At 41.7% G+C, this 25,101-nt stretch overlaps 1 protein-coding gene across 14 annotated transcripts in view; it reads right to left on the bottom strand.

Annotated features, from left to right (window-relative positions):
- PRRC2C (proline rich coiled-coil 2C) overlaps positions 1-25,101 on the bottom strand; it is a 70,408-nt gene that overhangs the window by 27,246 nt on the left and 18,061 nt on the right. For 12 of the 14 annotated variants that reach the window (XM_048312961.1, XM_048312971.1, XM_048312957.1 and 9 more), the window contains exons 4-21: positions 21,903-22,009; positions 18,760-18,891; positions 16,652-16,830; positions 16,205-16,284; positions 15,504-15,637; positions 15,335-15,422; positions 14,930-15,071; positions 13,861-13,935; positions 12,513-13,134; positions 11,537-11,706; positions 10,684-10,930; positions 9,417-9,630; positions 6,401-8,761; positions 5,555-5,763; positions 4,804-4,958; positions 4,021-4,342; positions 3,482-3,567; positions 2,364-2,552 (exon numbers count right to left, since the gene is read on the bottom strand). In XM_048312961.1, the coding sequence (XP_048168918.1) occupies positions 2,364-2,552; positions 3,482-3,567; positions 4,021-4,342; positions 4,804-4,958; positions 5,555-5,763; positions 6,401-8,761; positions 9,417-9,630; positions 10,684-10,930; positions 11,537-11,706; positions 12,513-13,134; positions 13,861-13,935; positions 14,930-15,071; positions 15,335-15,422; positions 15,504-15,637; positions 16,205-16,284; positions 16,652-16,830; positions 18,760-18,891; positions 21,903-22,009 (5,512 nt within the window). The remainder of the gene's footprint in view (positions 1-2,363; positions 2,553-3,481; positions 3,568-4,020; positions 4,343-4,803; positions 4,959-5,554; positions 5,764-6,400; positions 8,762-9,416; positions 9,631-10,683; positions 10,931-11,536; positions 11,707-12,512; positions 13,135-13,860; positions 13,936-14,929; positions 15,072-15,334; positions 15,423-15,503; positions 15,638-16,204; positions 16,285-16,651; positions 16,831-18,759; positions 18,892-21,902; positions 22,010-25,101) is intronic. The other 2 variants (XM_048312963.1, XM_048312958.1) reach the window with 2 other exon arrangements.

Genomic DNA, 25,101 nt, shown 5'->3' with positions numbered 1-25,101 from the left:
CTAAACCATTGTTTTCAAGCAATAAATTTTTTATGTGAAGTGGTAGAATTCAAATAAAATACAAAATAATGTCATTTTGACTGTCCTTACAAGAAAAGCAGAAAAAAATACAAAAATCACAAAACTTTGTATGCCTACAGGTTATTTTAATTTTCAGAGAATCAAGATTTTACAGGGCCCCAGGGAACTAAAACAGAAGACTCTACCTTCATTTGAAGTTATCTTGACGTATGGATGTTGGCAGCATTTTTCCCTGGAAACTGATCACTAAGGGGATCCAGAAAAAATGGAACACCTACGCACAAGTGTTGCCTTATATTGCAGACACCATTGCTGGGATCACTGCTGCAATTCAGCAGTTTCTTTTTGTGCAGCTGAATTACAGCAGAATGAAGGGCCCTAGGGAACCTGAATGCTCTGCTGTTTCAACAGCCATGTCCTTTCTGGCTGAGACTCTCAGCCCACTTCACTACTGAGGCAGCACAAAAATCCCTTCAAAGCAGTGCTTCAAATCCTATTCCTTAAGCTTTGAGAGTGGAAAGACAGAAGTTGCTGGTAATTATCTTTCTCAATACCAACCAGCTATTTCAGGAGTAGATGAAGACTCTACAATATGATGGTTTTGGGGAGGGTGGAGTTTCCCAAAGGCATTTGGTACCCTCAGGAGGCCAGCAGAGACTGGCTTTCAGAGGGAAGGAAGAAAAAAGTAGAAACAAATGCCTGAGCTCTGAAATGCTGCAATCAGGAACATCAGGCCCACCTCACACCAAATAATATTTTCCCTAATAGTTTACAGAGGCTGAAATTCCTCTAGACACTTTAAGGTCACATTTGAAAGGTAAATTGCTTTATTTCAAGTATGGTCCTCTTATGTTGCCCATAATAATTCAACAATACCAACCTCCAATTCTGAACATAAGCTTGTATTTAGGCTTCAGAGCAAACATCACCACAGGGGTGGGTGGGTGTGTAAGAATTGTTTGTTTGTTGGGATTTTTTTTTTGTCATCAAGACAGTTAAAAGGATTTACAACCCCCTCAAAGGAGTGTAAAAAAATGTTACCCTCCAATGCATTTACTATTTAGTCACATATGTGTCTTTCGACAAAATCTGCAGGAGGCTTGATAGCTATAAACAAGCAGAAAAAAGGAACTTTCTACAGTGTCAAGTAGACCCTCTACGTATATTTAACTTTGGAGTTCAGTATATGTAAGTGATTTTATGCGGGCAGTTTTAGGCATGCTGCAGTGTATCTGTGACATGGGTTACTGCAATTCACCAGCAATTTTCTCTGTTTCAGTTTCTGCGTATTTCTCTGCTGTACAGGTTTTATATTCTGCAATGAAAGCCATGAACTGCAACACTCATTCTGTGTGTGACTGCACTTTAAGATTTCAGCTCTTCTTTTGGAGGGGGGGGAGGAAAACCCAACAACCAACCAAAACCCAAACAACCAATACAAAGAAACACCCAGTCTTCTAGAAAGACAAAAGGGCTTTAATTACATCAGGACTGCTGTCAAATCTCAGACATCAAGAGGGACTGGAATAGCTGATGCTCTAAGTCACCAGACAAGTTTATCTGCTGTAACCTTCTCTTTCTGAGAATCAGAAGCTGGTGCTGAGTGCTAGTGATACACAGTTTAGTGTGAACTGGAGGTGGAAACAACAAAAACTCTCTGGAAGGTGAGCAACACACTGATTTTTAAAACTGATATAAGTTTGACTACCTACTTAGAATTAGCTGTAAAAAAACTAATTATTCAGACATCTATGCATTCAAATTGGAGACCTCAAACCAATGTCTCTAACATTCCTCCCTCTCCTCAAAACAGTTAATTTTTCTGCAACTTCATGTATTTATCAGTTGATAACCTGGCTACAAAACTAAGCAGGGCACCATTCATCACTTAGAGGGGGTAAGGCAGGCACAGTGGCTGGAGGAACCACTGCACCTGAAGACACAGCCAGGGCAGCACTGGAATGCTGCTTCCAAACAGCTCTCAAGGCCTGAGTGAAGCAAGCTCAAGAGAAAAACAGAAAACCCAAAGTACAAAACAAAAACAAAGCACTCCACCACATCCACAGTTTCCCAACAAAGCTATCACAAATCTGTACTCCCATCCCTGGCTCCAAACACAGAACCAGTGTGCAGGCTCTGCTGGGCTAGGATGCTGTTTAATTACATTGCACATCTGCTCTGCAAGAACCACCTTGTAGATTGTTTAAGGAAATATAAAAAGGGAATGCAATTTTTATGGGTCTAGTCCTAAGTCAATGAGAATTCTATTCTGCTATTTGTAACCTTTTTTTGACTGAATTTCTTTAAGTTTACAAGTTTGTACTGAAATTATAACCTTTTACCTTCTGTGCTTTGATGGGTCCAGCCCGAGGCTGTTTCTGTCTCTGCTCTTTGGGTTCTGGTAATTTGTCAGTGGACTTCTCAGAAAGCACAGGGCCAACTTCATTGTCACTGCCACTGGAAGCTGGGGCTCCAAACTGAATAGTTTCTATACCAAGATCGACTCCACCTTCTTGTCCAGGCTTTGTCCCCTAGTTAAAAGGCAAACATTTAATCCATTCTGAAAAATTTCTGTATCAGTACAATGACAATGGTTCAGAAAAGAGCACAAAATAGGCTCAGCTGAAAACCACTAGAAAGGTACTTTTATCTTCTGCCAGAAGCACCATTTGTGACTGCAACAGATTTACAAGAATAAACAATATCTGAATGTACACTTCCTCCTCCTCAAGTTTCTATTGTTAAACGAGCTCAAGAAAAAAGCAGTGAAGAAATATGTAAACATCATCAAGATCAAGAGGAATAAGTGCAATTCAGATTCAGGATCTCAACATTCTCTGGAAAGTTTAAAACTTAATGTTCAATTCAAGAGGAACAGTAAGAAATATAAAAATATTTCCAGATCTCTTATGCAGTTAAAATAGTCTCCAATGACTGCTATCTCAAATTCTTGCAGTTTAAAAGAATTAAGACCAAAAAAGTACCAAGAAAGTAAAACCACAGCACCTCAAATGTAAAATTTAGGCCTATGCAAACTCCACGGGAATATCTACAGATAATACAGTTATAAAGCATTGACTGCTTTTTGTATCTCCAATTTAAGGAACAAAAAACCCCTTTAGTTCCTTGGAGACATCCTGTTTCTGTCTGTATCACTGAACCTTACACAAACAGGCAAACTGGGCAATATTTTTCCTTTAAAAATGCAGTGAATAGCAGCTATCAATGGAATCTGTGAATGGCTGAGTTATTATCAAGAGAACAGGTTTTTCATGCTGCAATTATAAAATCACCAGGCTGTATCCCATGTTTCTGTACTATCTCCCGACTTCATGGGATTTTACACATAATAGCTTAAGTATCTGCACACCTGGATAAATGGAAAATCTGTACCCAACCCAAATGAGATATAATTTGGGTAAACTTCACACACAGCAACTCTTCCTCCCTTCATTCTTACCTCTGGAGACGTAGCTGAACCAAAAGATGTCAGAGGCTTGTTCCAGGCACTGACTGAAGGTGGCTGAGGTGGGCTAATGGGTCCCACTAACAATGAAGAAAATAGAGTTAAAAAACTCCTCTAGGTTGCTAGAGGCATTCAAATCAATGTATCGACTGAGTGAGAATTAAATTACAGATGTCTTGATTAATTAAGCTTTAATTAACCTATTTAGCAGTTAAAAATATGCTACCTATTCAGCTGCTTTCAAGTGAGGCAATTATCATGTCTGGAAGAATGACCAAGTCTGACAAAACAGACTCCTCAAGGGAGTGACAGTTGCTCATTGCTTGTGAATGAAGAACATGGCAGAATGAAATACTGACTAACATTATACTGCAAAACCCTCTTTCCGGAGGTTACTATGCTGCACTTGGGTATGCTGCCCTGTCCAGAATCCATCTGCAGCTAAAAAGACAACCAGAGAGCCAGCTGGCAATTAGCTTTCTCTAATACAATGCTCGCTCGCCCCCACCTCAAATCCAAAAGCCACCACTTACATTTTTTGGAGATGTCATTCAGAACTGCTGTAGGAGGCACTTTGTTGTCCCATAGTTCAGCTCCCAGGCCATTGTGAGCCTGGGTGTTCTGCAGGACTTTGCCTGACACCGTGTAGTCAGTGCTGGCTGTCCCTCCTGCAGCCTGGCTTTGTGTTGGAACAGGAGCCTGTGGCTGAGCTGGAGACTGTGCTGGGCACGGAGGCTGTGCCTGTGCCTGCTGTGCAGCTGCAGCTGCTGCCTGCTGCTGCTTTTTGGCAAATCGAGGGGGCAGCTTGGAGTTCTGACCTCGGCCTTTTTCACTTGATCCTTTTTTGGTCCAAACCTGTAAGGAGAAGCCAATTTTATTCTTCCAGGGGACAGTCTGTACAGACAGCAATTGTACAGTGCAAAAAGCAAACTGATTAGCCCAGCCTTAAAAGAAATTTATTTTTTGGGGGGTATTTAACCACAGGGACAATGATTTCTCATCTGTTTTCTTCTTGGAATCAACTGATATACAAGCAATAGGATAAATCTTTATCACAGTATAAAAAATGGTGGTTTTTTCAGTTTGCCAATTCCACCTGCCTGACAGTGCCCAGTTGGGAAGTACAGAATCCCGAGATGACTAAATAAAAATTAATTTTATTTACTAAATATTAGCAACTTTAATATTAAATATAACTAAATAGTTTTATTTAGAAGGAGAAAATACAGCCTTTTTGGAAGGAAGATTCTGCACCCTTGACAACATTCCCAGTACTGCAAGTAGCTTTTTCCCCACCATAAATGCTGGTCTTGTACCTGCACTGTTTGCTCTTCCTTCTTTCTGCGCTCTTCATCTTGCAAGCGTTTTTGCTGCTTCTTAGACACCACTTCTGTGAAACCATCATCATTCAAGTTAGATTGGGAGTCTTCAACTACTGTCACTTCAGGGTGATCATCAATGATCACAACACCTATAGGAAAAGGAAAGGTATAGATGCTGCTGTTTCAACAGCTTCAGGGTGCAATGCACCAAGCCAAAATTGGCTTTGGAGTGGAAGTTACTTCCCCACAGACACAGAGGGGGGCCCTGATTAATGGCAAGCTTCTGCTTGCCAAGTGCTTTGCTGCTGAGCTCGAAGACAAGGAGTTAATATTTAAGAACTTTAGAACTGGAGCTTCCTGTACCAGATTCTCCAGGAAATATGAACTAAAACACAGTAATGAATAATGAGCAGCCCTCCCACGTATCAGCTCTAAGCTCATCAGTGATAACCACTGCATTTACTTTTGAAAATTAACTGAATTATGAGAATGTGATGGGGAATGGTATGAATGCAAGTTTATGATTGTACAAAACTCTTCTCCACTGTACATAACACACAACTAGGTTTGCCACCTTTTAGAGGCACACATACAATTAGGTATCACAAAGATAGCCATGCTCAAGTGTATAATTATTCCGGTGTTTTAAAAAAATCACCTTTGTTAAAGTTTCCAAACATCTAGCTCTATATGCAATAAAAGTAGCAGAACTATCAAAAATTGTTAGGATATTATCAATACATACTTGCATAATTATTAAGATCAAATTGAGACAAGGCATCCACTTTTTCCTTAGGCTTTTTTGGACCAGCCTTTGGTTCTTCTCTCTTTTTGCCACTTGCATCCTTGGTGGTCTTCTGTCCTGCAGCAGCAACACCTCCATCCTCCTGATGTAAAGCGTTGCTGTTGGCAGGATCAACACCAGGCACAGGTGCTGCCTGCTCTTCAAATGGCCTGTGTTAGAAAAAAACATGTGAAAATTAAGCCACAGAGAACACTCAGGAGGGAGCAACAATCTAATTCAGATCCCACTGTAGGGCTGGAAGTGTTACTGACTTCTTAGTAGGGTCCAGACTTTTTACTTTCAGCTCCTCAATGAGAAGTTCAACAGCAAAAGCTGATTTGGGGAAATAACAAATACCCTGTGCTAACCTTTCCATCAAATTAAGCATATGGAAAAATAAAGTTTAGTCTAAATGGTAAGCATTTCTCAACCTGCTTGTCTGTGTTAGGTGATTGATCTAAAATGCAATGCAACAATTTATATATTAACTGCAGAACTGCTCACATGAACATTTCTGCTTGCATCCAAATCTCGAGAAACACAGCTCAACTCAGAAAACAGCACTGCTTTTTTTTTTAATTAGGCATTTTTAGCACTGTGCATACAAGAATACTCCACTCTCAGCTTCAGGTTCCAGGTGTCTTGTATACGAACAGAAAAAGTAGAAAGTACAGAGCCACGGGTGCATGCATCAGTGCCTTTTCTACCACTCCACAGATCTAAACTAACTGCTTATGGTCTCAAACCAAAAGAGGACAACAGAAGACCATGACGCTGTGTGCTTCCTCACAGAGGCTGGTTACTCACCCTCTTTTTCCACTTCTGGGAGGAGGACCACTCCGCCTTTCACTCCGGGGCCCTGAGAAATTCCTCCCTGGCTTCGCCGGCCCATTGTTGCCACGTCGGTTCTGACGGTCTATTCCAGGCCGCTGACTAGAGAAGCTTCTCTTGGCTATTTCCCTTTTTGGAACTCCAGCGTTTTCTCCTGCCTTTGCAGCTACCTGTGCTGCTGCATCTGCTGTTTTCTTCTCATCCCTTTCTCGCCTCTCATTGAAGTCGCTGCTTTCCGAGGCTGTCTCCCACTCTTCATTTGCCTGGTCTGAAGAATTCTGGTTGGACAAGTCTGGTGTCTTACTTCCTGACACATCCAGAGCAGGGTTGGAAGGCTCATTAACCGCATTACTAACTGTGGCACTTGTTGTGGAGCTGGTCACCACCTCACTCATCTTGGATGCAGCCTCTCTCTCTTTTAGGCGCCTGAAGCGTGGTGGCTTATCTTGCCTTGGAGGCCGGGCAGGCCTCTGTCTTCGTGGCCTCTCTCTGTTTGGATCAAACTTTCTCTCAAATTTTGGAGGCCTTTTATCAATTGGTATAGGACCATAATGCTCATTTCTTCTTGGAGGCTCCCCATCTTCTGGTTTAATGATCTCTGTTTGCCTAGGATTCCACTGATTGTCTCTGTAGGCTGGTCTCCTTATTGTGGATGGACGTGGAGGACGTCCCCCAGGATCCCTACCACCACGTCTATACATTCCCCCTCTGCCTCGTCTAGAAGGCTCTCCTTTAGGAAGAAATCCTGGTTTGGGCTTGTTCTCATCATCTCTTACGTATGTTTTTTCTAGGGATCTGTTGTCTACTCTGATATTGTTCTCAGGTTTGAATGACAGGGGCTTCGGAGGCTTCTTGCCATCAGCTCTTTCTTCTCGTTTCGGGTGCTTGCCCTTAATGATGCTGTCTTTATCTGAAAGCAGGGTATCACTTGCGCTCTCGTGCACTTCACTGTCAGAATCTGTCTCTGAGCCGTGCTGGCGCCGCCGTTTTGGGATTACTTCAAAGTCAGAACTCTCACTACGAGTTTCACTCTCTTCTCTTTGCCTAACAGGCCCTGAAGGCACATGCTCTGATCTAGGCTTAGGATCTCTGTAGTGTGGATACTCTCTATTATGGCCTCTACTGCCCCGACCACGTCCTCCATAAGAACCCCTGTAGCTACGGCCCCTCGAATAATACTCGCCACGACCTCTGCCTCTGTATCCCTGATCTGGGAACCAGTCCCTGTCCCTGGCCTCTTTCCAGTATGTCCTAGGTGGTAAGCCAGGCTCTCTTTTTACTGGTCTGGTTTCTAAGCGTGGTTTCTCTACCACCTCCTTGCTCACCACCTTCTCAGCCTGCTTGTCCTCCTTGCTGGCTGGAGCTGGGGGCTGTGCATGGGGCGGGGGCTGCACTGCCGGCTGGGTGGCCGGGGCCTGCGGGATAGCCGGGGGAAGCTGGGCAGCAGCTGGCTGGGCAGCTGGGAGCTGTTGCTGGACTGCAGGGGCAGGGGGCTGCACCACAGCTTTAGCTGCAGCCTCGGGCTGACTGCTCTCCTGGCTTGCTGGTACTGGAGCAGCATCCTGGGTTATCTTCTTAGCCAGAGGAGCGCTGCTGGAGGTGGATCTCTCAGGCTCAGCCTGAGGCAGTGGCACTTGAGGTGCTTCCTTTTTGTCACTTTTTTCAGGTTTGCCTGGTTTTTCACTAGCTGTCTTTTCTCCTTCTTTCTCCTTTCTCTGCTCACGCTCTTCTCGCTGTTCCCGCTCTTCCTTCATATCCCTAAGCACAGGTTTCTTAATAGGACCCGATCTTCTTACTGGTCTATCACCACCTTCGTCTCTCCTGCCATAACCTGGCCTAGGACCCCATCTTGTTTCAGACTTAGGTTTGAAAGTTTTCTCAGGTTTTGGTCCTTCTGATGTTCTATTAGTGATCAAAATTTCTTTTTTCGGTTTAATCTCAAGTCTCTCAATTGTCTCCTTTGCCTCAATAGGCCTGTTACTTAATTTAGGGATATTTGCTGCTGTTTCACTCCTCTGGTCTTCTGATTTTAGAGAGTGACTTGAACCATGGGAAATGCTTCTCTTTAATGAAGAGTGACTTTCCCCCACAGGCACCAGTTCTGGTGAACTACGTGTAACCTTCTCATTCACTGCTTCAAAATTAACTGCTGTGTTAGGTGTGTCAGTTTGAAGAGGCTGTACATCTTCCAAAGACCTGCTTGGGAACTTCTGTACCTCTACCTCTCCTGATTCTCTGAAAAACTCTGTCTTTGGATGAGAGTCCAACTGGTTGTGTTCTACAGGATAAGCACTGGCAGGGACAGCAACTCGTTCTTGCTCCAAGTGTGCCTCAGACCTAAGCAGAAAGCAATTATTAGTGTGTGGGGGAAAAATTTATTCATACATAATTACTCAAATCAAATAATTTTCTATTAAGGATCCATGTCAGCTCTAGGAAGTAATTTTTAGGATCAGGAAATAATTTTTAATGGAGCCACCACCTATTACCCAGATGGCAGCAGAGCAAAAAGAATTTCTGAATACTTTCAAGATGCAGAGGAAAAAGCCTGAGTGTTCATCATGAAACAAAGGCCAAAAGGGACTGTTTTGTTTTATACCACTTGTACTTAACACACTACTTAAGAAACAAATATACATTGGACAGAAGTTCTCTAAAATGGAGAGAACAGAGAGCAAACGGAGAACAGAGAACACTGTAGGAATATTCTACAAAACTGAAAATTCAGAATATTCTGGCAATCACCATTCATCTAGGCTAAGGATCCTAAACAAGAGGTAAATTGTCTTTCTACACCCTGCTACAGAATAGGCATGTTTTGTACAACAGCACCAAGCACACTGCATCCCCCAGTCACAGCTCCTTCTTTCAAGTTTTGTATGAAGAGCAGTTACAACCCAGTCAGTTGACACTGCAACCTAAGTTACACAGCTAGGTGAGCAAGTATGTGTGACTTGGAGAGGTGACAGGCACTGGCACAGCTCAGGCTTACCTCAGATCATCAGGCTCTTCTAACACCTTGGGAGGAGAACTGGACTGCTGAGATTCTGCGTGGGGGTAGGGGTCTGAGCCCCACATCATGCGTGGCTCTGACAGAGGCACAGTGTGCTCCCTTGCAGAGCGAGCCATGTGCTCAAATGAATCTGAACCAGCTGCTGAGCCCTCCAGCTGCTCCCTTCTCATCAGTGGTTTGGGAGGCATAATTCCTGTGGCAGAGGGAAGTTCAACAGTTGAAACAAATTTAATATTAGCAAAGAAACCGACCTCAATACAAACAAAGCCTATCAGGAGGTACCAAGGAACATTATTCTCTCTCCTCCAATCTCCTTCCCTTTGACCCTCCATGTTGAAATCAAATGTCTATTCCCTGCCAGCTGATCTCAGAATGACTAAATCATACTCAACACTTGTATCCCATGTCCCAACAAAACAAAAAAGTTGTCTGCTTTCACTATAAAGGGAAGAACCAGGCCTGTAGACCTGCAAACTCATAGACAAAGTTTCTGCTGTAACATCTGAATGGCAAAAGGCAAGATGAGTGTACACACAGGTAATTTTTTATACTCTTATTATTCCAACTTTTTTCTTTGTACCATTTCAAAGAATTTCTGTAGTTTCACTGTCTTTGCTTAGCCTGCCATTTCTTCCACTCATTCCTTGCATTCACTGAGGATACCCTTTCCCCTGCTCATTAGCTGGGCAGGTATCTCCATTACATTACATGACAGACTTCTATTATTTATGCCCAACAGCTTTCCTAACTGCAAATCAGATGGCCACTCCGCAAATTAAAAAGGACTTTTTAGGGTCAAGAATTTGAAACCACAAATTTATTACGACTCTGGAGTTGTTAATATGTAATGTAAAAATAGCAAAGTTTCATGGGTTTTTTTAGGAAGCAATGTAGTACCAAGTGCTAACGTGTAATGAAACACAAATGGTAAATACACTATTTCTCAGTTCAACCTAACTCTTGCCAGCTCTAACAAAGGCTTCTGCTGACATTCTCAATCATCTTAACTGTCACTCACATGCCTGCAGTGTGACAGCTGGGACTTTACTTCATAGTCAAAAGTATACATTCTCATAGGGCTACAATTTTAGTCACATATGACTACAATCTATTTTGTCTTAAACAATAAAATAATGTAAGCTTCTTCATAAAAACTCACCCATTCAGTGAAAAGAGTGTGGTTAGGAAAAGACTTCTATTTCAAAACTAAGTAAGTTCAACAGCCAAAAAATGTTCCCAGGTTTACCTGGATGAATAGGAGGCATATCCATTGCAGGTCTTCCTGACATCATCCGTGGGTCCATGTAGGACTGCATCATGAGCCACCGGGGGTCAAAGCCCATTGAAGCCAAATGCTGGGGATGAGGCTGCATGGGCTGGTAAAGGGGTCTGTGCTGGGGTGGAGGGACAGGGCCACTCGAAGGCTGGGAGGGAGCAGACTGTGGAAGGACACCTTGCTGCTGCTGCTGCCACTGCTGCTGTTTCATTTGCTCCTGCAGGTCAAAAAACAGTACTACAGGACTTTTTGGTAAGATGAAGACTTGAGCACAGCTCTAATAACCCTTGGAAACAACAAGTACAATTACCTCCAGGACAGTAAGCATTCTGAAAGTCACCTGCAAACATGCATCAGGATGAGCTAAGAGAAAAGGGAGAAAACCAGACGGCACAATTTACAATAGCTACAGCTTAACTGGTGTGCAGCTGAGACACAGAGCAACCTATACTCCATGCATGTCATTAATGCAAAGTGCACCTCCGACCACAGGACCCAAGTTCAACTCAAATCTGTGAGTGTCACACCCTTTTAAGAAAAGCTGCAGAAATAATCAATCATGAGACTTCTGGTTCCACAGGCAAGCCCAGGGCAATGTCAGCGTGGACCAGTTTTAAAGCCTCCCTTGCCTTCTGCTCACTTATAGACCATGGAAGTGACAAGAAGTATTTTAGGCAGAGCAATTCCTGCCAACACCATTTTCTAGAAGCTGGAAACCAAAAACTCAGGATTTCTAGAACTCCTATGGTCACCTTCTCATTCAGAATGAGGCAGAATACATCATTCTTTAAATAAGCCTCCTTTTAATGAACTGGTTCATTACCTGCTGCCTCTGAAATCTTGGTGGTAATGATTTCTGGAACTGCTTAGAATAGCCCGAGGAAACAGCAGGACGAGGTTGAGATCCTGAGTCTGGCTCATTCTCATGAGTCACCTGTGAAACCTCTTTCTCATTCCGACCACTGTCCTGTCGAGTAAAGACTGCTTGATCTTCTGGAAAAAAACAACAAAAACCCCACCCATGGGAGACAACAGTCAATCTTAAAACTGACAATTTCATCAGAATGTCACCTAAAGAATGTTCTGAAATGTCTGCCTTCTCTAACTTCACAATCTCAGTTTTCCAAAACCATTAAAGGCAACAAAAAGTCAAGGACAACCTCCCAAAACAGAACGACTGTTGTTTATACACCTCTGTCTCTTTTAAACTCAAATACCCTGGGAAATCAACCACTGGCATTAAGGCTGCAGCCATTATGTGATTTAAGAAGTGCTGTATCAATGATACCATATTGCATTTGCATCAACTTTTTTTTTTAATGAACTAAGGTTTGGTTTTACAATCAATTTTATCCCTTTGAAGATAATATAACCTTAACAAGCATAGTCTTAACAATTTGCTCATGGCATTCAAGTTTCACTACAAAAAATGCAGCACATTTAAATATGTGTCTGCTTCTCTAGGCTTGCTGAAAGAACAGAATAGCTGAAATAATTTGCACTGCTTTTTAAGCAACATGGGTGGCTGACCCTTCTTTAGGAAGAGAAGAAAGCCTGCTTTTCTTTCCATATTCCTCAAAGTCCAGACTAAATCACAGAAGCCATTTTATTCCCTAATCTTTTGATGAGCTGGGCAAACAGGCTTAGCTCAAAGGACAGTTATCAGCTGTAATACGCCAGGAAAATAATTGGTCTAGATGCACTAGGTTAATTAGGTATGCAAATGAGGCTTCTAGACAACAACTATGCTCTGTGACTCAGCTTTAAGATACACAACTCCTACTTATGTGCAAGCATACCTTTTTCTTCCTTGTTGTTCTTGGTTTCACTTTCTTGTTTTTCTACTGCAGGTGTTGCCACAGGTTCTACAGGTTCAGGGACATCATGTGCTGGTTTCTCCTCTTCTTTCTCCTTCTCATTCTCCTTCTCTTCTTTTTCCACCTCTTTTTCTTTCTCTTTCTCCACTTCTTGTTCTTTTGCCTTCTCCAGTTTTTCTTTTTCTTCTTTTTCTTTCTCCTTCTCCCTTTCCCTCTCTTTCTCCTTTTCCTTCTCCCTCTCTTTTTCTCGCTCCCTTTCCCGCTCCCTCTCCTTTTCCCTCTCCCGCTCCCGTTCTCTCTCCCTCTCCCTTTCTCTTTCCCTTTCCCTCTCCCTCTCTCTCTCTTTCAGAGGGTCTTCCCGAGAGGGTTTTGTCACACAGCCGAATTTCTCATTTAACCGTTTGAGCTTTTCAGCACAAGCTGCTTTTCGCTGTTCTTCCATTCTCCTCTCTTCCTCTTCTCGCCGCTTACGGGCTCGCTCCACTGCAGCTGATATCTCTGACTGCTGCCTTCTCCTCTGCTTCCAAATTTCATCATCATCTGGTACTGGTTTAGGGGGAAAGGGTCCCTGCCTTCCCATCTGGCGATCAGGGGGAGGAGGGTGCTGTGAGAAGAAAATCAGTCAAGTTGAACACGTGTTACATAAACAGCCAGCTGAAATACAACGTTTTAACTATTTGTCAGCACATGTCTATCTGCACAGCATTTTTAAAAAGCAAAACTTGAAAGAAAAAGCCAGCCCTGACTCTTCCTGACCCAGTTCAGACTCTCACAACCTGAGCTCAGAAAGGAGAGTAAAGTAAAGAATCACTTGGGCTCATGTCAACTCTCCATCACCATCAAGGCAAAGTGACAGCGAAGACCACAAACATATTTTAGATTTGGTTACAGGCTGCTCTAAATTTCAGAGACTCAGGGCAGATCTCAGACAAAAGTCCCTCAGGAAGCCAAGAAATTTCAAGGTAGCTCACGATAAGAGAAATTTTAGTTCACATTTCATTTGGGACTTCATCTCCACATCTGCCTTGGCAGCCAGCCCTCCAGCACTGCTCCTCTCCAGTTCCCAAGTGGGGCTGGATATCAAAAAGCTCTTGAAATTCTTGTGCATTTCACATGGCACTTACAAGATGGGGCTGTTTTACAAAACTGGCAGCATGGCTGTGTTGAGGTTCCATTCCTACCAGCCCCAGGCATTATGATAATTTTACTTGTTAAAGGAAAGGTTTATTATTGTGTGAAGCATATTTTTACTTCTCTTAGTCTAAATCCCTCCACCACAGCATTAAAGAATTAAACTCAAGGAAATAAGGACAATTCTAATCTTTCTTACCGGTGGTAGAATAGATTTTGGAGGAAGAGCAGGGCCACCTCTTTCATGTATAGAAGGCTGCGGTGGACCTCGATCCTGTTGGATCAAACACAGTACTAGGGTAAAGCAAGCTCATAACCACAGCCAAGCTGAACTATGAATTTTTCATTTACTGTTTTCTACTGCATTAAGATACTACACCTAATAAGGCATCTGCATTCAACACAAATCTGCATGCAAAACAAGGGCAAAACCATTTTCACTTTTATGTACTGAGAGCTGAACAATTTAAAAATTCACACATCCAAATTTCAGAGTCTATGTTACTGCACCATTTTTCTTTAGATTCAATGTAGCATCAAACCTTAAAGAACAATGTGATCTTTAATACAGAAAGAAAGTCAAGTAAAATCAATCCCAGATCCCCCATCTTCATTATTACTGGTGTCAAGAGAAAATATTTCTGGGAAATTTTCAAAACCAACCGTCGCTTTTCCTGGGGAAAAAAAAAACCAAACCAAAAATAGGGCTGTATCAGGCATAAATTGAAGTGGATAGCAATATTCCTCTACTAGAGGAAACAAAAAATGGCTGAGCTGATGAATTCTACATGGTCTGTATAAAATCCATTAGCGTGAGAAGTGAACTCACATTACAGCTACGCTGCACTGCAGAAAGTGGACCATGATACTAAAAAAATCCCCACACCCATGTAAAATGTGTGGGCTATTTATCCACTGGACAACCTGATAAACACCAGAATGGCTTCATTCAGTTCCAGGGGTGGACAGACAAGAGTACTGAGCCAGTCAGCCAAGCCACAGTGCCTGACACAAGAGCTCTCACCCCTCACAAGCGTGGGGCAGAACACACTACACAAAGTCATGCTATTTTTGTGTTGCAACCAGAGGCAGCTAAGTTGCATGCGTAGCACCTGATCAGTTAGCACAGCTCAGATAATGCTTTCAGTAGCTAATGCCTTCCCTCACGTTCATAACCTTAATTGACCTGACAGTTTGGAAAGACACCTCAGTCGGAGCTCTCCTGACGAGGCTGTTGCCACAGGAGCCGAAGAGAAGAGCACACAAACCTGATCAAGCTGAGAGCTTTTGCTGTAAGACCCTTTGGCTGCTGCTGCGGAAACCTGGGTGGCTGACTTGGCATTTGTCTGTTCTTCTGTTTCCTTCTGGCCATCAGGACTCTGGGAATCTTTTGATGGTGTTTGTTCATCACTATGTGCAAAGAAATAAGAAAAACAGAATGCATACTCCACACAGGTATTTGGTGATTTATCTTCAAGCCTCAGTGTTTCTTAGCCAGGACAATTTCTACTCCACACCCAGCTGACTAGAGTCTGCAGGCAGTTATGCAACTGAATACAGTATTAAATTACTGGAATTAGTGTTATTGGAATGAGTACTTGCACTCATTTCATTCAATCTTTCCAACATCTAGTTAAGTGACATTTCACATCTAATTGGCAACATCAACTCACCCACTTTCCTTTTCTTTTTGACTGCTTCCTTGCTCATCATCATCACTGAAATTTAACTGCTCGGTGTAATCCACTTCACTCTGAGCACCTGATGCATAAACAAATATTCAATTAATCTTTCAGAAACATTCAGCATACAAATAACAGACCATTAATCTGATGTTCTTACCTGCCCAGCCTTCATCGGCCTCAGCATCTAGATTATCAAATTTATCAAGCTCTTTGAGTTCACTAGCACTAAGAATGGATGGGCGCTCAATAGGTTCTGAGCACCACGAGGGTGGGCCTCTTCCCCTTGGGCCTCTAAAAAAATGAGAGAAACAAAACCCACTGCCTTTACTTATCCACAAATGACAGATAAAAAGTCAACTTGTATGACTATTTGAAATATACAGCACTGTTGTTTCAAGCACAGTATAAATGTGAGCACGCATGCACATGTGTGACTACCAGAATTTAAATAATTACTCTTGCATGTGCACAGCTATCCTCCACTACAGAGAAATGCACAAAGTGGAAAACTAATTTTGAAATACCAGGAATTGACTACTTTCACTATAACAATGGAGAAGTCCTTTTATGGGCAAATACCGGTTTAAGTTTCAAAAGTGCTCCCACAAGTGACTCCTGCTCTTCACAATCAAAAGCCCTGTATTGTGCAGAATTGCCTCAAGTTTTGTAGGTGAGCTCTCAAACTTCAGACACTCCATGGCACTGCTCCACACAAGCAAAACATGGGAGACTGACCAGTGTCAGTTCTTATGCAGTGTATAATCACCATCAAGATACTCAGTGCAAATTATTTCTTTTTTTTAATTAAGTCACAGAGTTCATACCCACACAAAACACCACCACTTGTAGGTTTCTTACCTGCCTGGCTCAGAATTGGGAAATCTTGTTGGACCTTGCATGGAGGGAGGATATGCCATTCTAGGATACTGATTAAACATCTAAAAAGGGTTTAAAAACAGGAGCCATTCATTTAAAAGTATCACTGCATTAAGCATACTGAGACCATCAAGGGAAGTAATGGAAGTAAAGCAAGACTCTTCACTCAAGAAAGTTTGCTTAATACCACAAGTGTGTGACACCAAGTCCCCAGGTTAGAGTGACTAGAAGTGTTAATCAACTCCTGACAAGTTCAAACTCCACGTGGCAACAGGTAGCCAACATCCTCTGAGGTGCTGGTTTCAATCATGCCCTTCCAGGAGAACTGATAAGAATTCCATGGAGGGGAAAGGAAGAGACATAAGAAAATCACACTAGCCAAAAATCAGTCCCTGCAGCTTAAAAACCATTCAAGCAACCATCACTCACGTAAGGAGGCATCATTGCTCTGTACTGGGATGAGATGGGTGGCTGCTGCTGGCCATTCAGCTTGGGCTGAGGGACCTGGGGCAACCGCACATCCCTCTTGTCTCCTGCCTTCTGGCCATCATTTTGTTCTGCTGGTGTAGCACTGGCATCTTCTTGTCCCAGAGCCTTAGGGTCTTGATCTGTTGGAGAACAAGAGAGTTGTTCTTTTTACCCCCACCCCTCCAACCAGTACATCTGCATGGACAGAATCAGCACAAGAAAAGCCAGGAATAGACTTTATACTGGAGATTTACAGCCAGGGATGGTGAAGAACACACTGCTCCCACGCAGCCGTCGGTGACACAGCGATCTGTGCACACACACGTTTTTATCTGCTACTGAAACAAGCAGTGGCCACTTGAGAATCAACAGAAGCTGCTTCTTGATCCTCTTCAGCCCTAGGTCCAGCTGTGTTCCTGAAGGGCCAGAGATAAATTTATGGACTGCTCTAGCTGTCCCATTCTACCTTCCAAAACACAGTGCAATTTAGGAAGGATACTGATTATAGCACAAGAAAGAAAACAGATTTAGCTGTGCTAAGTGGGCCCCTGCTGACTCAGTGTGAAGATGCTGTCAAGGCAAAGATCAAGCTTCCTAAGTAGCAAAGGCCTACCAGGAAACTCTCAAGCAGCTCAAAAAGAAGGGTAATGCACAGGTATGTGTCAAAGTGAAAACAGGTATGCAGAGTCTGGTTTGCATCTCTGCCTGATAAGGATGGAATAGAAGTGATAAGGGCTGGACTAGCAAATCATCCAGGAAAAGTCAGGGATTTTAATGACTTGTTATTTGTGCTAGGCAGTCCATTCTTTTAGGAGTTTTTTGCCTGCAGAGCATGGGTTAGGACAAAAAAAACCCCAGAGTAAACTTAGCAGCAGTGCTCAGATCAATGGAGACCAACAATATCACAAACACGCACTGTAAATAATGTTCCTTTAGGGGCACAAACCCTTTAAGCAGCGTTAAAACTATGCTCCTAAGTATCCATTACAGTTCTTGCACTTATCTTTGCTGGGAAGCACAGCTGCTAAACAGGGAGTACTTGCCAAGTTCATTTAGCTTTCTGCTGTCAGACATGAAAGAAGGGCTTAATATAGCATGTACAGTGCTGACCAAAACTGTAACTGCCTGCAGGAGGCTGAACAGACACATAGCTGCTCTCATTTGGTGTTGGACATCTCTCCCATTTCCTGACAATTTCTTCTTTAGATCAAAATCAAGAGAGGACATGAACAGGCACATGGCCTTGGTCTGCAGGACCTGACAAACAAATCAAGGAAAACCAAGGCCTGTAACAAGGAAAGGAGTTAAGGATTCCCTGAGAGCCTAAGCCCTCTAAAGTGCCTATCACTGGCACAAGACAGTGCCAGCCACAGCGCAGGACAGGTCCATCGAACCTCATCAAAACCAAACTTTTGAGGGAGAAAGGAATCTTGTTTTCCACTGGTAACAAGCACAATCCCAAATACCTTCCCATTAAAGGGATCTGGGGAAGAAATACACATTTCTTTCCTGAGAGATGTAAACCCGGCACTGCTATGGTTGTTTTCACTAGATCTGCTGAAACAGATCCAGCTGGTCAGAACACTGCATCCAGGAGCTAAAGATGCCAAGGCACAATCCAGTCTTTTGGCATCCTGTAGAGTGAACTTCCTCTTCAGGAATTTTCAGGCTGCACTCTTATGAGTACCAACCACTTGAGGCCTGCCCTGACCATGATTTGTGTAATTAGCTAATATTAGAAGAGTTCTTTAAAGATGTATCTTACCTGCTGTGACATCAGCAGCTGGAAGTAAGAAAATGCCAGTATTGTGCAACTAACAAATGTTCCTCAGAGCACAATTACAGTCCTGACTAGGTTGGGAAAATGGGAAGTGATAGGATTAAACACACTATTTTCTGCACACCAGGAACACAGTGAAGCAGAATAAAGCCCCAAATATCCATTTCTTCAGCGTAGGAGTATTCTGATTAAAACAACATATTCATCAATTTATTTTGTACAGGGTACAAAAATAATAAGTTCCACACAAGCCAATGCAATTTCACAATAATCTGTAGCACACACTTACTCTGCGGTCGCAGGTTGGGTCCTGAGCCATCTTCAGGTGCATCCTTATCTTTGCCTGACTTTTCCTGATCCCCAGCTGCTGGCAGACTGGGGAATTCTTGCTGGAAATAACTATTGATTGGAATAGGTGGACCTACACAGGAAGATATTCACAGTCACAACTTTCTGTAGGCAAAAAGTTCAGGAAGTAATAGAAGCCTGATCATCCTTTAGAAGTGAACATTACAGCTTTAAAAGAAAAAAGTTAAACATTTAAATGTTAAAGGCACCGTAATTCACTGGTAATATAAAGGGTTCACATTTGCTACCGAAGTCGTTAAATTTACTAGACCAACTATCCCAGCTGTTGAGGCTGAGAAAAATTCAGAAGCATTAGAGAGCAACAGCGGAACAAGACTTAACCCAGGGAGTACCTGGAGTTCCTCAGCTCTGTAAACACTTTTCCCCACTCCTTCCAGACAAAGATTTCCTTCTTTTCACTTTAAAACTATAGTCCACCCAAGAATGGGAAACTATGTAATTGTAAACATGTTTATGATTAATTACTGTTCTAATAATAAATCCCCAGAACTTTAAAATGCCACAGCTTTTACATTATGAGAAAAGTATCAGAACAACTGTAATATTCTTTGATATCTAAAACCCTTGACATCCTAATTCAAGACTTGAATTTAAGACTTCTGTTGTACATGGTATGGAAGCCAAATACATAGGTTGTCTTCCTCATCAGAAGGTTTTGTTGGCATCTGCTTTGCATCAATTTCCTCCCCTCCCAATACACATAATGTATAGTGACCTATTAGATCAGCAGCATTCTAGTGCCAAATCACCAATAATCTTACTGAGTGGGGATTTCTATTCCAACAGCCTGAAAAACACACTGTTCCTGTACCTGTCTTTATTACTGACTATTGTAAGGGACACTGTATTAGGCTACATGGATTATGTCAGAGAGCAAACTCACAAAAAAGGCTCTGAATATATGGTGTCCAAAACCCCCAATCCCAACGATGGATGGGCTTTTTTAACAACAAGGAAAACTTCTGTTCTCTCCAATCTCTGAAAGAATCATTCAAAAAGAAGAAATGCAGAGATCCCAGTGGGATTTTATTTGGTTGGGTTTTTTTTAAAGAGTTAAACACAGAATAAAGTCCTCACTCTGTGCTTTGTACAGGCATGACAGCAAATACCAGTACTCAATCCCTGTGTCTACAAATTTCCTTGAAATCTTTCAACTTTCGTTCTGACTTCACATACTACAGATCACATTTTCTTTTTTTTCCTTAATGGACACGGACTGTTGCTGTTCCCTACATCCAGTGACTTGCTCAATAGGACGAAAACCAGTCCCACTAACCAGATGACCTGTCAGGCAAGGGAGCCCCTTCTGAAATCCTGTGGCATGCAACACTCATGAGTTTTATGAATCTTGAAAAATGCTGTCTGCTCAGGGCTACACAGTGAACAACATTTTAACTGCAAAGTAATAGCATCAGTGATCTGCTTGACTGTGTTTAAGCTACAAACCCGAAACAGCCAGACTGGCAGCCAGCAGTTCAGAAAAGTTAAAAAATTCTAAGATATTTTGGTAGTAATCTACTCCAACTTTTAGCTGAAGCATGAGCTGAAAAATACACATTTTTACATGTTACATTTCCTAAGCTTTTCCTTTCTCCATGGCCACCAAGAGGATCAGAGAAAGGTTTAGCCTTGCCTCACTCAAGTTTTACAAGAGCACGAGGCAGCCACTGAGTGACTGCTGGAACGCTCACGAGGCAGCTGGAAAAACTACAAGTTCTAAGAGCCAACTACAGCTCAGGAAAGCACAACAGGTGTACCCTGAGTTTCAAACCCAGGACAGCAAGCAGCTGGTGCCAATTCACATTCAATGCTTCTTCTTGAAACAGCAAACCCAGTGCTGCATAAATTGAATGAAATGAGGGTGCCATCTGGGCTGGGCACACGAGCTGCCATGGTAACTATGAAATAATTAGCTAAATGCATATGGAAGCCACTGAGCCGCATCACTATTTCCTGTGTCATGGAGATGATCTTATCAGCTTCTGCAGGAAGGTTGCTATGCAGATCACTTTGCATCAGTGTTAATTCATTTTTTTTTATTCTACAGAAATCCTGTAAAAGCTTAAAGGAGAAAAGTTTCTACACTTAACAATGAAGCACTGAACATTATTGAGGAGAGCAAGGAATGGAGAATCTAGAATTGTAATTTCTAATACTCCGTGCAAAAAAAGCCAAAATCATTAGATATGTGATTTAACAAACTCCGTATAATGTCTAAGAAATTACCTCTGTGCAATTATTATAAGATCCCTATTCAGAAGAGAACACAATTCTTCACCTGGAAAGGCTAAACTCCATTTTATGCCAGGGAAAGCTTGCAAGTCTCAAAACTCAAGGACTAAAACATGCTGCAGGTTATTTATCATAATGGAGACAGGAATTTTAACTAACCTCTCACTAAATCTGCTGAAGATTTAGTTCTGATCTTACATCTGTAATGAAAACACTCAAGCTAAGATTCACACTGATGGGAAACAATTTTCCATCTTTTCATCCAATTATGTTAAATAACCCTCAAAACACACCTTTAATTTTTTTCCCAGAAAGAAAACTACTTAAACACTGTCACTTTGATACTAAAATAACCAAGGAATCTATAAAATTAAGGGAAAAGTACTGCTGTTTCACGTTTAAACAGAAGCAAATCTACACACACTTTGCACAAAATGATCCAAAATTATGATCAGAATGACCACCAACTGTTTATAGCTCTCCTTCCCATGCCAAAATTGTTTGTACTATAAGTACTGTGATTTTCCCTTTTCACCACAGCTGTGTTCAAGATTTTTCATTGCCACCACCACTTCCCTGTCAATTCACAAGAGGTGACTACACTGACCTTCTAAAAGTCAGTCAGACCTACCTGCTGATAAATCCAGCTGCAGCTCATCTGAGTGACTGGGGACAGGCTCACTTTCCAGCCAGGAATGTTGCTTCCACAACTTTCCACAGTCCCAGCTGGCCTGGCCAAGCCTCAAGGGATTGCTGAGTGTGGGGGTCTCTCCCAGCACAGTCTCAGCCTGATATCCAGTGTAGAACCCCTCCACCCTGAGCAGCACTCACCTTCTTGTCCCCCTGGTTTGGTGTTGGCCCAGGATTTGGCAACAGGAGCTGCTTCTGGAGGAGCAGGAACAGCAGGTTTTGGCTGTGTCTGCGGCACGTCTGGCTGTCTGGAATTAGAGGAAAAGCACTTGTGAATACAAGAGGGTGAGCACAGAATAAGATTGTCAGGATGGCTACTGCAAACAAGGGAATAAAATAAGGGAGTTGTGCAGCTGAAGAACCAAAAATTACTTTTCCTCAGAAAAAGTATTTTCTTACATAAAAGGAGTTGTTATAGTAACAGTTAAAAAATTGGAATAAATTAGCTAATTATTTCAAGATTCCATTTCCCAAAGAGGAGAGGAATGAATGAAAATGGCTGGGCAGAAAATGCAGCCAGGCACAAACTGAATTACAGCTTTTAAAGAAGTATATTGCACAATCAAAAAAACAATCCATCTACAACCATCGAAGGGAGTAACTTGGATTAATGTTCTCCTGCCTCGGGAGTTAACAGAGGAAAGCACTTCAAGACCACCATGAACTGAGAGTAAGAAGGCAAATACCTGTCAGAAATTACTAAGTAAAAGGAACTGATGACAAAAAATTGTATGGGTACCATGAACTGGAGCCCAGAACCTTAAGTCTTAAGAATGGTCTCAGTCTCACCATCTTAACAATGAAGAGACGTAAGCGCTCTTTTTGTCCAGTGTAAAAAACCCCATACATAAGACCTTTCTAGTCTGCCGATTCAGTCACATTGTTTAACTTCTTTCAATAAAGGCTATTTCTGAAATCTGCATATTCAGATAACTTAAGACCCAAAGCATTAGTGTCTAAAATCAACTAAGCCTAACCCTCCAGCTCCTCAGTAGGAACTTTTGATAAAACAGGAACTATGGAGCAAGTTCTGTATTCCAGAATCACTTTATTATACCAGTGAAGAGAGAAGTAGCGCAGTATCATACCAGTTAACTTAAAAAAAACAACTGTACATGCTTTAAGTAGATCCTAAAGTGATCCTAAAATTCTGAAGACCACCACTGAGAAATCAGTTCCATTTGGGTTATGCTGCGATCAACCCTAAGCACTATAGAGGGCTCTCAGAACTGACAGAGAAGTAAACATCATTAAAAAGATCATTCCTGGGGAGAAACACACAGGCTTGTCATAAGAATAACTAAATGGAATTTTCATGTTTCCAGAGAGAATTGCAATCTAAAAAAATAAAAACCAGTTCTCATTCTTTTCTGTTTTTCACTTGCATTTTCTTACAGCTGCACATTTTCTAAGCATTCTTTGGGGAATTTGTGACTTATATGACACACAAGTGAAACAAGGAACAAGACTGTTAAAGACACTATTCCTTGCATTTCTCCCGTTCCAAAGACAAACCCATTTAGAATTTTAGTTATCCTAGCACTGCCCTGCAAGTATGGATGAGTTAAAGAACTCAGCTGCATTAATCAAATCAATACACAACAGCCTGCACTATCCAGGAAAGAGACTGAGGCAATACCCACAAAATGAGTGACAACTCAAGAAAGTAGTAGAGTAATTAATTTTCCTAATTACAGGGAACAACACATTCATGTGAACTCCAATGCAATGATACAAGAGAAAAGCCATTAAACTAAAGCAAGCTGTTATCAAGATGTAACCTTTATCTGCAGCACTTTTGAGAGGAACAATAAAACACTTCACATGTAAACTGCAGCATTTCAAGCACATTGAAATATCACAGAAACACCTCAGTAGTCAAACAAACGGTCTTAATATTTGAGCAAACACATCAGATGGTCGAAATTTAGGAGAATTTACTCATGGCCTGGGCTTACATACCAATTCCTGGGAACAAATCTTTCCCTCACTAGTTTTACTTGCATGCGAACTCCAAGGCCTTTATCAGAGTAAAACATATGAAAATACAAAGGCAAACAACCTCCAGTTGAAGATAAGGGACAGCTTCTTACTTGTTTTTAAACATAAAATCAACTACTGGTATGTTCTTCTAACCCATGGCCATGGAAGGCTTGTTTTAGTCAAACAAGCTACCAGCTCAACACAGACTTAACAGGGCAAAGTGTAAGTGACCTTGAAGTACAGGGAGATGTTGTTAAAGTACCAAACAAAACACAGGGCAGAAAACTGTAAATCTGTAGCTTCAAAAGCTTAAAATAAAAGGCTAAACAGAAACACTTTATTCCTGAAGTCTAACAGCTTTTTAGAGAGATGTCAAAACTTGATATTTAAATGCAGGAACATATACAAAGAGAAATAAAGGGATAGAAAGATGGCAAAGGAAACTCTTAGACCTCATATTTTGCTTTCACAAGCACTAGCAAACATACAACCACTGGCTGTACATTCCAGTGTTTTTCAGAACAATTTGTATGGAAAGAATTAACACTTAAACCTTGCTTCTAATTATGCAGTGAGAATCACATCCAATTTTAAGCTTACACGGCAAAAAAAAAAAAAACCTGCTTTAAAATACTTCCCAATTAGAAACTGAAAAGTTTCAGTTTTTATTTAGTTTCTTTCTCTGCAGGGCCATGAGTTGGACTCGATGATCCTGATGGGTCTCCTCCAACTCAGCATATTCTATGATCCTTTCATTCTACTTTCTTTAGTTGTACAAATGTGAAACAAATCTAGCACATGAAACTGCACTGAGCATGGGAAAAGTTATATCATACAAGGTATACAGCAATGCATCAACACTGCCACCACTTCTGTCTTGTTCACAGCACATACTGGAGGAGAGTGAATTAACTGCGTAGAGTCTAAGATAAAAAAATTTTGAAAGTCTGTAGAATTTATGGCATTCTAGCCAAAAAAAATAAAGTGCAAATATTAAGAACCATTAGGAAAACAAAGCAGAGATTTAAACAAATGTTTACAAACCAAGAATTTTTGAGTTTTCTCTGCTATACATCACAACAATTACACTTAAGTAGATTTTTGCATACTCTCACAAACTTGCAAGCTATTATCTAATTTTCCTGCTGTGTTCCTTGGGGTTTCAAGAGAATTTCCATGTACCTAGAATTGCAAGAGCATTTTATTTAAGGTGATGACACTGATCTTACAAAAACATGTTGTAGCATTTCCTTTCAACAGACATCAAAACTTACACGTCCACAGAAATATTCTTCCCCTTGTATAGAATTTATAAGCAGAACATTTTCAACTTAAATGTGAGGGGCTTTTTTTGTGC

This window comes from Corvus hawaiiensis, chromosome 9 (genome assembly GCF_020740725.1).
Source record: "Corvus hawaiiensis isolate bCorHaw1 chromosome 9, bCorHaw1.pri.cur, whole genome shotgun sequence".
Classification (NCBI taxonomy): Eukaryota; Metazoa; Chordata; class Aves; order Passeriformes; family Corvidae; genus Corvus; species Corvus hawaiiensis.
The sequence above is the reverse complement of the archived record's forward strand: the minus strand, read 5'-3'. Positions and strand labels throughout refer to the sequence as shown.